A 13,721-nucleotide genomic window follows, 5' to 3' on the forward strand; every position below is an offset into this window, starting at 1 on the left:
TTTAGTTTCATTTTTTACTTTGTGTATCCAACCTATCTCAATAGTGCGTGTAGTGAAACTTTCGTCTGGAATGCAGTTCAGAGGTTTGTGGCTCCTTTTCACTTTCTTTGTTTTCCCTTCTTATCTTCATTTTCTCCCTGAGCCTTTCAAGAAGACCCATTTTTTGTTTTGAGACTGGCTGTTGATTTTTGCAAAAATTTGAAAAGTGCAATTCTGTCTCCATATGAGGGAATGTAGTTGGCCAAAGCTGAATCATCCATAAGCCGGATCACATCGATGTCAATCTAAAGAGCAAAGAAAAAACATGATAAGGGTAGACATTTAATGAGTTCTACTTTCACACATTCTAATATGTTGCCATGTAATACAAAACTAAAATTGACAGTGAGCTCAACAAATAGACAGACAGGGAAAAACTGTTTAATGTTTTAGCTTTATGTTAATTTGAAAGTCAACTGATGCAATGATTTTGTTGCTAAAGTGAAACTGCCATCACTTTCACTTTATGCATGTAGAATCATCAGCCAAAAAAGCGGCAGCCATTTTTTAAATGTTTCCCTATTATATTCATAAAGTAATATTTTCATTTGGCAATAATTCTTTCTATATGCACAATACTTTATCCTCAGGCCATACTGGATGCTTGCATCTGCACTGCTGTGCCTTGCTTTCCTGCATTGACATTATTTTACTTGCATTTAAGCCACCCTCCAGCCGTTTAGAGCTTTCTGTCTCTTTCCCTTTGAACAAGGTGAAAACTCATATTGTTTTGTGGTTACAACTCTTTATCCTCTTCAGTACTCTTCAACTGAAACACTAAGCGAAGCAGCAAATCAGCAATCTATCAGGCACAGGTACAAGCATGGTATGTCAAGGACTAGCCTGTCTGCATCCCAACAACACACCTTTTTCTCCTCCATGAGTGTGAGAGCTTCCTCTGGGACCCCCGATCTCGTAGGAAATCTGTCACAGTGACTGACATTTTGGCCAAGTCCAAGGAACCGGTGTTCTGGTGGATTGTAGTCCTCTAAAAGTGTGACACGTTACATAATTTAGTCTTCATTTTAACAATATTGGAGGGATGATTATTGGCTTTTGAATTGATAATCATCACTCATGTAGATATAATGAAAAAGAGTAGGTGATACTGATAAACAGATGATAGAAAAAGCTGGAAGAAGTTGTAAATGAACAAGTGTTATTCCTTTCCAGCAACAGTATGCCTTAATAGTTTCATGAAAGCACCAAATTAACACTGTTTTAGCATAAGCAGAAACTTGCCGACAGTTGAGAAGATATAAGCAAGTCCACATTGCAAACATATTCAGCACAGTATTGAACTCCGACTTTAAACAAAAAGCAAAAGCTATATCATGCGTTTCTACAGAAAGACAGGCTAGAATAATATAAAAAAATTTTAGCTTCGCAAACATAAACTGCAGCAACTTTTTAATACTTACCGTATGTTTGTTGTATAATATCAAAAATAACGTTGACGTCAGAGTCACAGAGCATTGTGACTCAGCCACTGCTACCCCCAGCACATAGACGGCACCCTAAATGAATGAAACGGTTGCTTTACATTTCGTTTTGATCGTTTAACAACGAAATTATAGCAACATAACAATACTGTTCTGAGGTAACATTTGGACGTAATCCATATTGATTTTGTCGATTGATTCCACTAACCCCTGAATTATTTGTAAACAGTCACGAGCAACACAGAAAGAGAATATCACCCTATTTGAATTATGTTCGGTTGAACAACAACATTAATGATACTTGAATTTGAAACACATAAAGTTGGCACGCAGTTGCATAACTTCAGAAACTTACTCTTTACGTTACACTCCATGCTACAGCACGCAGTTCAGCTCTGTCGTTCTCCTCACTGGATTTATCTAAGAGAATTGGGACGGACCAAAGGAGACATCTTGCAGGAGACATCACTTTATTCTCAACATTTCGACTTTTTTCTCGACATCCTATTTCAACTTTATTCTTGACATTATATTTCGACTTTATTCTCGACATTGTATGTCGACTTTATTCTCGACATTTCAACTTTTTTCTCGAAATTCATGATGAAAAAAATTCTACCCCCTCTCATTTTTTTTCTCACAGGTGGCCCTAATGCTCCTCCGTAGGAACGTTGGTCTTCCTGAACTTGTTTTTTTCTCTCTCTTATCATGTTACCCTCAGAAACAGACTGCACACTGACTAAGTGTCAAGGAACAAGATAAAGAGCACTAGTTGTTGACCCAGCTTCAAATCTCCCCAGGTCCCGAACCAATCAAGCATCTGTGAGGTGCTCTGCACAAGCTTGATCCAAAGGATCCGCTATCAGCATCGTAGATCAACACCCTGATGAGTCAAAGCTGTTTTGGCAGCATGACAGGGACCGTTCCCTGTTCTGTTTATTAACGCAGATCTGAAAGAAATATAGCTTTGTAAAAGATGCTCATTGAGGGGTTCTTATATTATACTTCCTGATGGAGGCTGGACAGTGTTTCAGAGGCGCAGTGGACCAGCAGTTTCTTTCAGCAGAAACAGAAAATGGACAAACTGCAGAAATAGTTTTGGAGCCCTGACATGCGAGTAAATACCCTGATAACTACTGTATGTAACTATAAGAGAAAAACTGATTTAGCTTGATGAGCTCTACCCCAAAAAGGCTTGGAAAGGTGTTTTGAATTTTAAAATATCTATCAAGTAGTTTAATGGACTGAAGAATGAATTGATTTATTTCTGTTGATTGGTGCAGATGGTGCAGAGACATCAGGAAAAAAGTCAATCCTTTTCTTTGTGCTCTGTTGATTCCCTTAAAGGACCACTGGCTCGGTCTGAAGGAGGTTTTCTTTCTGACCAAGAACAAATCCAAAATGTGGACAATGAGGGTGGATCTGTGGGACCATGAAGGTGGGACTGCTTTGTCGAGTACCAGAACTTCCGACTGGGAAATGAGAGCGGTTTTTAAACTGCAAGTTGGGACATCCAGTGGAAATGCAGATACTGAAGTCTTCTTTTAAATATTACATTTTCTTTTGCTTCTAATAAACATACAAATGATATTCTGTGTCTATGCACTGCATTTACATTTTTCAAATCAGTCTGTTTTTTCACTGTTAATTGTACTTATTGTTGTTTCAAGTGCAGAAATTTCAAGCATCACAATATCATCATCAAATCAACTTTAAAGTTTTGATATGATGGAGATTTGCTGAAACATATAGTTTTAAAAGGCCTAGCTGCTTTTATCAGGCCCCAGTAATAATATTGGTTTTCTTTGGAAGATCTTTGCTCTGTCAGTAATGTTTGAACCACCGTTGGTCAGTGCAGACTTGAATGCATGTATTTTTCTGAAGAACAATAGCGCCCTCTTCCTTTTATGGACTGCAAAGCAATCCAGCAGCTTCAAATTCAACCTCAAGTGTAGAGCAACAAGAGACTGATAGTTTTCCCATTTGTGCTTCACATGGCAGCTGTAAATGGCTCTTCTGTTTATATAGTAAAACTCTGAATTCTAAAACTTTCTGAAATTGTCCCCATCTCTGTCCAAAGGTGTCGCCATCTGTGGTGTTTATTAAAATATTGAGCAGTAAATCCCAAATAGACAAGATGAACCAATGAATGGTGAAAACCAGAAACTGAATATGCCCTGGAGCTAAAACTATATTTGTACCATAAACTGTCTCCAGAAATCACAACACTAATAGCACTTCAAAAAAATTATGTGGCAAACTACAATCACCTTGAAGCAAGACCAGTAGAGTTTCTTAGAAGTGGAAGTTAGCTCCCAGATGAGTGACTGTAAGTCTGTTTCATAGACTAGGATTATGTATGAAACGTCATGGCAATATTATCTGTCTCTGCACTGGCTACAGAATTCCAGCATTTCCAGAAATGTGCTACAATCCCAAACATGAGGATGTAGGTGTTAAGTTATCTTTATTATCCAACCTGGTGTATTAAAAATGACTAATTGTAGTTAGTCTCGGCTGTGCATGGATTGCTGAAGACAAAATCTAGCCTCCCTTTAGAGGGCATATGTAGGACAAGAGAACATTGATCATATTCTTAATAATGGGAGGTTGTGGGTGGAGGTTGTGAGGTAAGTGGTGGGCCAGGACCATCTCCCAGGCATCCAACAGATGAACATTCAATCCTTTAAATATGGCCCTGAGTATTTTGTCATTCTGCAGTGAGTACCAGTCACTGTTGGTCAGAGTCTCATAGAGCGTCAAAGCTTTGGGGTTTGCTGTCCGGATGATGACCACTGTACCTGGAGATCTGTTCAGCAGGCGTATCACTGCCCTGCGGATGCTCTGCAACCGCCGGATGTAGACCTCCACTGGGAAAGTGCTGAAGTGTGACCAGATGCCAAAGATCACGACAGTGTTGGTGCCTCCGATTACATTGTCTAGTTCATTGGCAATGTAGCGCAACTCGCTGATTGGGACATTGCAAAAACGGATAGGAGGACCATGGCAGCGGAACGTCACCAAGATGTTGTTTGCAAAGTCCATGGCCATGAAAGGTCCATTTTGCTTCTGGCTGTGCAGGTCAAACTCCTTGAGATCTAAAAGTATTACAGAGGAAACAGATTCAGTGTGAAGAAAATGAGTCTTTTTCCTTCAATCCCTGAGAGGAAACTACCTGGTAGTGCTCCACTGAAGTATTCAAACCACTGCCTGATGGTGGAGTCTCCGTACAGGTGGACCACTTTGCCTTTCAGACACTGAGTGATGGCTGAGGGGGTGTTGAACTGCTGAACTTTGGTGCCACTTAGTGTTTGCCATGCACCCTGGTAGTAATAGCCAGAGGGTCCAGACTCCACATTGCTGCTGTTCACTGCTGCTTGACCTGAGAGGAGGGAAAGATAAGAATAACTTTGTTGATAAATCCCTTGAAAAGTTCCAAATCAGTTTATTATTGATGGAGATGCTGGTAATTGTATGTCTTTGTGGACTCAATTTTCTACCCTCACTGGTCCCACCTGTTCACAAATAAGCATCCATCTACCCAGGATGTACTTGCATCAACATATTTCCGAGGACAATAACACATAAATGCATCAGACTTGTAGTTTTCAAACTGTTTTTTTTTTCAAAAAAAAGTGTGCTGTTTTGTGGAGGCAGCGTATCGTGGATTTGTTTTTGTTTGACCATTTCCAGCCACAGATTAATACACAACTTTTAGACCGCTGATTATCAGTCCATGTTCATTGTGATAAAAGTACATGTCACTCATTACAACAGAGTCACTCATTCATACATGTAACATGTATATTTTTTATGGTCAACTTTAGTTCTACATTCGTCTCGTTAGTTTTCATGATTAACAAGAATGTACAGTTTGACCCTTAATATTTATTTTGTTTAGTTAAGTTGTATTACATTTTTGTGGCGTTTTAATTCTTAATGTTAAAATTACTCAGGTAAATTGACACTGTACGGAATTAACGTCAATATTTAAAATTGTTGATTCATGACCTTATTTTCCTTACTTTGACTTCCTGTAATATAGATAGGTTACTTTACTTGATACAGTTATGTTTAATGTTTTCAAAACAACTTTTGAGGTCTATGACAAAAAGACTTGTTAGCAGCATAACTTCATTGCAACTTCTGTCTTTCTTTAATTCTTTGCAGCACATGTACCAGAGTAAGCATTACAGCTGAGTGTTTGGAGCCAAGTGCTATCCTCCTGCTAAATAGTTTGTGAAATACATTATTGGAAAATTACTGAACAATGGCCCCCTCATTTTTCCATTTCAGTGGAACTCTAACATGCATCTACATGTAGTTACAAATTTCAATGTATTCAATATGTTAAAGTTGATTTTCTCCATTATCATTTGTATGTGTGGTGTTCATGATAATACTTTTTGCAGTTCATACTTCTCCAACTGGCCTGAAAAAATGTTTTGCAGATGTTTAGTTTTCGTTCACTTTCATTGTTAGGCTATGGTGATTGTAGTAATGAGAAGATCCTTTACCTTTCTGTCTTGGCAACACAGTGACACTAGCAGGTCCTGAAGCTGGAATTGAGACTTTCATGTTGACACCGCTGAAGCAAAGCATACATAATAAAATCTTAAACATTTGCAAACACAAACTGGAAAGCATTTTGAACCGAGAAAAATCAATTAGAAAATTAAAGCTCAAGCAGCGTTGGACGGGTCCTCGCATCCTTGCTGGTGGGCGAATCCATGCATGTCCACCAGGTGGCGCTGCGACCGAGTGTATTTCTGCCTGTGGATATCATCAGGACCGGACTCTGATCATACATGCAACGTTTCAGGCAGATTGGTGCATGTACAGACTAGTTATAGAGCATTTCCTGCCTAACCACCAGGTGGCGCTGCAACCAGGAGTGTATATTGGCCTATGGATGTGATCAGGATTGGACTCTGATCACACATGTAAAGTTTCTAATAGTTTGAAGCTTGTAAAGGCTAGTTATACAGCATTTCCTGTCCATCCACCAGGTGGCACTGCGACAGAGTATATTTCAAACAGTGCATGTGATGAGGGTTGGACTCTGATCACTCATGTAAAGTTTCAGGCTGATTTGAACATGTACAGGCTAGTTATACAGCATTTCGTGTCCATCCAACAGGTGACGCTGCAACTGAGTGTATTTTGGCCTTTGGATGTGATCAGGATTGGACTCTGATCACACATGGAAAGTTTGAGGCAGATTGGAGCAGGCAGAGGATAGTTATACAGCAGCTGATGTTTCATGACAAAGCATCAAATCTCTGATGGTCGCCATGGCCACGCCATTTGGCTTGTGCTTAACATTTTGATAACTTTTCATCACCAAGTCCCGCTGTGTGGACTGACAAAATTTCAGTTCTCCTGGAGTTTGCTCAAAAATGACAAAAATCTCACAATTAATCCAAGATGGTGGACTTCCTGTTGGGTTTAGGGCATGGCTCCATGAGGCTTTTTTGTGCGTCCTGATGTGCTCTATAGGCCTCCCAAATTTTATGGATGTAGGTGAAGTGTGCTGGGGGGGCTGTTTGTTAAAGAGTCTGCAGGGGGTGCTATAGCATGCGCAGTGCCGAGATGCATACAGTGTTGTTCCATGGGTCGATGGTGATGTGTGTGGTAATTTTAGTGAGCGCTGGAGTATTCCTAACCTGTGAAAAAGTACTTTGTTTTTCATGGCGATATTTGGTTGCTATGGCAACAGCATTGCATGAAATGTCACCGCCTTCACAGTGTGGGATTGTCAAGGGGTGAATACTTGGCTGACCAATTTCCAGCATTATATCACCAAGTTTGGGGCCATTGTACCTGAAAATGTAAGGCCTTAAACTTACTGTTACCAACAGGTGGTGCTATGACTGTAGATTAGACATTGTGGCAGTTGGTCGAATGACCACTTTTTCAATTTTGCAGGGGGCGATATGGAGCCATTTTGGCACACACATGCACAACTTCCATAATATATTAAATTTTTTGGCAGTCCTGATGTGCATGCCAAGTTCCATGCATTTTGGGGTACGTTAAGGCCGCCAAAAATGCATTTCAAAATGTCGAAAAAGAATGAATAATAAAAATAATGAAACCCTAGGGTTTCAATAGGGTCCTAGGCACCGCGGCGCCTTGGACAGTCGGTGCCCTTGCACCGTCTGTCCTGGGCACCTTCAGTGCTTGGACCCTAATTAAACCTGCATTAAATAATTATTGCGATACACAATGAGTGTGTAAGTGACAGATTTGTAGTGTCTTTATATTAATTGTTAAACTTATGATGCTTAAATTTGCAGTTTCACCATTCATCAGCATCATTTATTTGACATAGAAGCCAGCTGTTTTCAACAGACAAAGCTCTGAGTAAACACTACAGACTAATAAACAGCTGGTAAAAATAGTGGATCATATTGCAGCTCAAGAGCGGGATATTTACCTGTTGCAGCAATGGAGAACAAAAAAAAAGAGTGAACAGCAGACCTGTATTTACCAGGCAACCATTTACACAACTGCAAATGAATATCGCTGATCCTCCATGTTTGCTGGATGTATACATTTTTTAAGGAAGCTTTAATAAATCAAGTGTGCATCTGTCGGTTTCTGGAAGGATGGAATCCAAAATCAACAGAAATTATTATAGTGTAGTTCAGAGTGGTGATCTTAATATTTGTATGATTTAAAACATGTTTTACTGCATTAATAACTCCAGAAATTTCCCTCAAAAGAGAACAACATAAGTTACTCACAGCTGAAAGAGTTTTTCCTCGTTGGCCTTGAGGATTTGTTTGAATCCTCTCTTGGAGTGGTTGATCCTGGTATCACAGTTCAGATTCTTTGGCTTGAAGCAGAACCAAGGATCACCTGTATGGAGGTCAGTGTAGTTGCACAGCGGCTGCTCGGTCGAACGCAGGAATACGTTACAGATGGTAGTTTCAGAGACAGAGCGTGAGCGGAAGAGGCTTTGGAAGTCAACTCTGTCAGGCTGTTCACTGTTCAACCTGCGTAGCACCGTGATGGCCTCACTGGGGTGAACCAGTGTCACCTGATAGGACAGAGAACACAACTGGATTTAACTTCAAGAATTACTTGAAGCTGCAACCCCTGTTCCTGGCATAAAGTTGATGTATCACAGATTAAACAACTCCATCGGTCCACAGCACAAAACATATTATTTTCAGGAAAAAGGCTGCAAAATTGTGAGATGCTTCTTTTTTTAGGTGCTATTCTTGGACAGCAGAATTCAACACATGGATGGAGAATAGTCTGTTTGCTAAATCCCATGCCAAAAACAAAAGCACCCAATCAGTCCAATCACCTTTGAAGGATGGCCTGTTAAGTATAAAAATCAAAAACTTAGACAAAGATGGAATAAATTAAACCGTCTGACTGTCATCATGCAAATGCTTCACGTCCATCGAAAAAACATACCTACAGTAGTAGCCTAGCATTACTTCCAGGACCAAGAAGTATTTTAATTCATGTCAGTTTATCGGATTACAGTTTACATCATATCAGGTATATCCACTGTGTGTTTCTTTTACCAATGGGAAGCTACCAACAGAGCACAGGCTAATTTTAGCATCTGTTCTGTTCCAGTGGATTTGGGCATGTTTATACTCCAGCAAATCCAGCCAAACTTGTTTGACAAGATTCCGTGAATCGGGCTCATCAGCGGAAAAAAAAAGTTTAAGAAACAGGCTGATAATATATTTTCCCCATATACTGGGAATGCTATCTATATAAAACACCTTACAGTCCTCTCATTTGGAAAAGAGTGAATTTAAAGCTTAAAAAGTCCATTTTAATCAACTTCTGAAGTAAACAAATCTCTTGACATTCTAGTATCTCACCAGAGATATGTGTTCAGTTCAGCTCAGTTTGTATGGTGCCAACTGCAGTTTGGGTTATCTTGAGAAGGTATCTACAGAAACCATCGTCCTGCAATCTTGATACAATAGGTGAGAAATGTTTGTCATTCCTGGGATGATTGCTACTCCTAGATGTGTTAAAATAACAGATCTTTGTTCCTGTCCTGGGACATGTTGGAATGATGTACCTTATATGGAGAAAGTGAGAATTTGTTGCTGATGAAAAAATGTTAAGAACTCTCCATACATGAACATATATAAGTGAGTTATCTCTGGGATTCAAGCTGAGAATGCTACCGGGTATCCATGGTGTCTGATCGGTCCTGGTCTTCTTTGTAATAAATTTGTCTTTATGCAAACGAGCCAGTGTCAGCAGACTTTTCCTCAACATCCTTGATGTCTGAGAAATTGCAACATTTAACAGACAAGACAGCTAAACTTGCAGTTGCTGTCTTGAAATAGGATTCCAAGAGGTGAATCTGTCACTCTTATTATTCTAAATTTAACTACGCACAGATCTTGGCTATCAGTCAATGCTATAACAACATTTAAAGCCCCCATTTAACGTGGGAAATTTTATTCTTACCTCAACCCAAGCACTTCCTTCCCAGAGCAAAGAGAAAACAGCAGAGTAGGTGCCATTGAGATGATCCTCCACTTTCCCAACCACACCTGCACCAAGAGTCAAGTTGTGCACCCGAGCCAATAAGACCTCTCCTCCAGACTTCTTAGGACGGCCTTGGAAGTCATACATTTTGATCAGCACCTTCAGCTTGTCCCCTACATGCCACTGTCCATCTCCCCTCTGTGGAAGAATGGTGAAGGTGCTGTTAGCCGGGCAACTGGTTTCGTTCAGGGAAAGAGGAGTCTGCCAAGGTGGAGTTTCTGGCCAAGCAATGGATTCCAGTAGGAGTTTTTTTTCAAGGTCCTCTTTAGGGGACAGTGGCTGGAAAGTCCAGAAACCATGCGGTTTCTTTGGCACCGCTCTTGAAGGGATGATGGTGAGGTTTTCTTTCTTCTGAAACTGGTAAAACATCGAGAGATGCTTCAAACAAAAAGAAGGCAAAAAATTTGTTTTGTGGTTTTTAGTACAAAATGAGGCATTTCCATGAGATGCAAAGAACTGAATTTGGATTCGGGCCTCTTGCAGCCTTACACATGTGCAAAATAACGGGAGTTTAAAGGTTGTTTAATCTGCTCTGCCAATAGCTAACATAACCCCAATCCTAATCCTCCACAAAGGCTTTGTGTGCAAGTGTATGTTTCAAGGTTTTGGGTGGGGAACAGAGTCCAAAAGTTAGTAGAGCCTCTGAAGGGATGTGAATCAATGATCTGGCAGAGAGTATGTGAATGAAGAAGACTTAAATATTGAGCAGGTGAGATTGTGGGCAGGTGAGCTGATTCCTGCAATGCCCTTCACCTGCAGCAGTGGCGGCTGGTGATAAAATATTTTTTTTTTGGGGGGGGGGGGGGGGGGGGGGGCGGACTAGCAGACGGGCATTACAACACAACAAAACAATTACTTGAACATATTTTTTTCTTTTTTTTTGTCTGCAAGTCCGCTCAAAAATGACACCAACGAACCATGGTGTCATTAGTTAAGCTTCATGCAATGTTTTTTCTTATTTGTGACTGTGACCATCACCTGCCCTCATGGCAAATTAACCTATCGTGTTTATTTCAAGCTGTTTCCTATATTATGCCATTAAGGGCTGTGCACACCCAAGTGAAACATAAAACAAACACAGGACAGACAGAAAAGTGAGGCATAGACCGTGTTCTGAGAGAAAAGGATTCTATTTATTTGTGCTCTTTAATTCACCTCTTGAAACCAGTTACAAATCTGAAACCCTTCACAAACACCAGATACGACAGAATCCCAACAGGATCAATCATGAAGATGTCAGGATACCACAGGAAGGATAGAAGAAGCAGAGTGAGATCCACAGACACTCACCCAGCAACCTCCACTGACTCAGCGACCGGAGGAACAGTCTCTATTGAGTTTTGGTAAGTGCCGGTGTAGTGGGTCTGGCATGCATGAAAACCTCCACCAAAAGGAGGGAACTGTCTCCTCCAGCTCAAGGAGGTCCACACAGCCCCCCCGCAGGAGCCGCCGAGCGGAGGGCCAGCCCAGGAACCCAGAGCGACCCCCACCGACACAGCCAGAGCCCCAAGGCCCGCGCAGCAGAACGGGCCATAGCAGACCCACCCGCAGCCCCACTTCCCCCACGATCACCCCATCCAGCCCCCCCCCCCCCCCCTCACCCCTCCCACCCCCAGGGGGGGTGTTGGGGGTGGGTTGTGGGTGGGCGGCATGGTGGGGGGGAAGGGGGGTTGCGTGGGTGGGTGGCGGGGGGTGGGGCGGTGGGGGGGCGGGGGTTTGGGGTCTGGGGGGCGGGGGGGCCGGGTTGCGGGGGAGGATGGGGGGGCTGGTGGTCGTGGGGGAAGTGGGGCTGTGGGCCGGTGGGGCGCCGTGGGGGTCCGCTATGGCCCGTCCTGCTGCGCGGGCCTTGGGGCTCTGGCTGTGTCGGGGGGGGTCGCTCCGGGCTCCTGGGCTGGGTCTCCGCTTGGTGGCTCCTGCGGGGGGGCTGGGATTCAAACCAGTTGGACGTTGGTTTGAATGGAATCATTGAAAAGAAATAATTTATTTTTGGTAGGATTTTCATTTTAATAGTAGCTATTCGTCCCAGAAGAGATATAGGGAGAATATTCCAGCGCTGTAGGTCCCTGCTGATATTATCCAGTAGTGGGGCAAAATTTAAGTGAGTTAATTCAGATAATTTAGGTGAAATTTTTATGCCTAAGTATTTTAAATTGCCTGTAGGGAAAGAGTAGTGAGGGTTCTGGTCTGCAGGATTCCATGAATTTTCTGTGATCGGAAGTAATGTTGATTTTGTCCAATTTATGGAATAATCTGATAAATGTGAAAATTTAGTTATTAAATTAAATACTTCCCTTAATGAAGTAGCCGGTTCTTCTAAATAAAGTAATATATCATCTGCGTATAAATTAATTTTGTGTTCTGTTGCCCCAGAGCGGATTCCTTGGATCCTGACATCCTGGCGCACAGCTGTTGCCAACGGCTCAGTGAATATCGCAAATAATAGAGGAGAGAGTGGGCAACCCTGTCTGGTGCCTCTCTGTAAGGTGAAGGTCTTTGAGGCGATTCCATTAGTGGGAACAGTAGCTTTGGGAGAATCATATAGTGCTGACACCCAGTGAATAAATGACTCTCCAAAGCCAAGCTTATTTAGAACAGCAAAGAGGAAGGACCAGTTAACTTTGTCAAAGGCTTTTTCTGCATCCAATGATATAATAACTGCCTTTTTGCCCTGTCGCTGTGACATGTTAATCAAATTTAAGATCCTTCTTACGTTGTTGGTAGAGTGTCGACCAATTACTTGAAGTCTCCTCCTTCAGGTGCGTCCTTCAGGCCAGAAAATTTATCAATGACTTTCTGATTGAAATCTGTCATTTCACAAACAAGTCTCTTTTCCATGGAGAGCATGGCCAAGGCATTCAGCCTTTCCTGGGTCATGGTGTTTCTGAGAAAAGTTTTCACTCTTTTCAAGGTTGAGAAACCCCTCTCGGCTCCAGCTGTGCTCATGGGTGCGGTGATCAGGATCCTTAAAAGATTGACAGTTTCTGAAAAGACAACTTCAAGATTGTTCTCCATGAACAGCTGGAATAGGTATAGTGCACCACAGCAGGCTCTGAACTCTACTTTCCTGTAGATGAGACCGAGTTCTGTCTTCAGCTTGCTTCCATTCAGCATCGGGTAGGCCTTCAAAGTGCGTTGCAGTGCCTCTTCAGGAAATGACCCGTGATGTTCCTCAAACCTGTCCTCCTGCAACAAGGTTGCACAGACGAGATGGTCGGTGAAGGAGAAGCGCTCCTTGGTGTGTCCCAGAATGGTGTTGCAGATCTACAGAGAGAAGGATACAAAAACATATAGAGAAAAAATAGATATGAAATTAATATACTTTTGTTGACACTGTTACCCTCTGTTGCTGCATGGTTTTGGAAAAATATCTTGCTATTATTGAATACTGCAATTGTGACATGATTTTAAATATTTTTGAATAATTTTCATTAAACAGATTGTGATTAGATGATCTCTGCAACATGACAATGACATATTTAAATGCCATATTTCAAAACACATTTCTCCTACAACAAACATTACAACCTCCAATGAAACATAGACTATGAGATTTCTACAACATAAACTCACCTCTTCTGCAACCCTTTGACAATCCTCTGAACTGAGTGCCCGACACCTCTTTGCTGTCAGACAGCCACTTCTTTGCTCACCCATGGAATGGAGAGAATTTCTGTGAAGGATAAGGAGAAGTCATAGTAATAA

The 13,721-nt window shown here is 41.6% G+C and overlaps 2 protein-coding genes across 20 annotated transcripts in view; both read right to left on the reverse strand.

Moving 5' to 3' along the window:
• The window catches only part of LOC110964353 (NXPE family member 3-like), a 238,759-nt gene that overhangs the window by 213,140 nt on the left and 11,898 nt on the right, over window positions 1-13,721 (reverse strand). For 5 of the 19 annotated variants that reach the window (XM_051948688.1, XM_051948679.1, XM_051948707.1 and 2 more), the window contains exon 2: window positions 9,939-10,376. The exons of 6 other annotated variants lie outside the window; for them this stretch is intronic. In XM_051948688.1, coding sequence (XP_051804648.1) covers window positions 9,939-10,376 — 438 coding nt within the window. Of the gene's footprint in view, window positions 1-3,564; window positions 4,580-4,656; window positions 4,864-5,998; window positions 6,070-8,230; window positions 8,527-9,938; window positions 10,377-13,721 lie in introns of those variants that run through there. 8 more of the 19 variants (XM_051948711.1, XM_051948715.1, XM_051948710.1 and 5 more) reach the window with 5 other exon arrangements.
• LOC127534205 (uncharacterized) overlaps window positions 1-13,721 on the reverse strand; it is a 225,397-nt gene that overhangs the window by 206,563 nt on the left and 5,113 nt on the right. Inside the window, exons 2-3 of the mRNA XM_051948785.1 lie at window positions 13,590-13,689; window positions 12,730-13,280 (exon numbers count right to left, since the gene is read on the reverse strand). Coding sequence (XP_051804745.1) covers window positions 12,753-13,280; window positions 13,590-13,689 — 628 coding nt within the window. The 3' untranslated portion in view covers window positions 12,730-12,752. The remainder of the gene's footprint in view (window positions 1-12,729; window positions 13,281-13,589; window positions 13,690-13,721) is intronic.

This window comes from Acanthochromis polyacanthus, chromosome 1 (genome assembly GCF_021347895.1).
Source record: "Acanthochromis polyacanthus isolate Apoly-LR-REF ecotype Palm Island chromosome 1, KAUST_Apoly_ChrSc, whole genome shotgun sequence".
Classification (NCBI taxonomy): domain Eukaryota; kingdom Metazoa; phylum Chordata; class Actinopteri; family Pomacentridae; genus Acanthochromis; species Acanthochromis polyacanthus.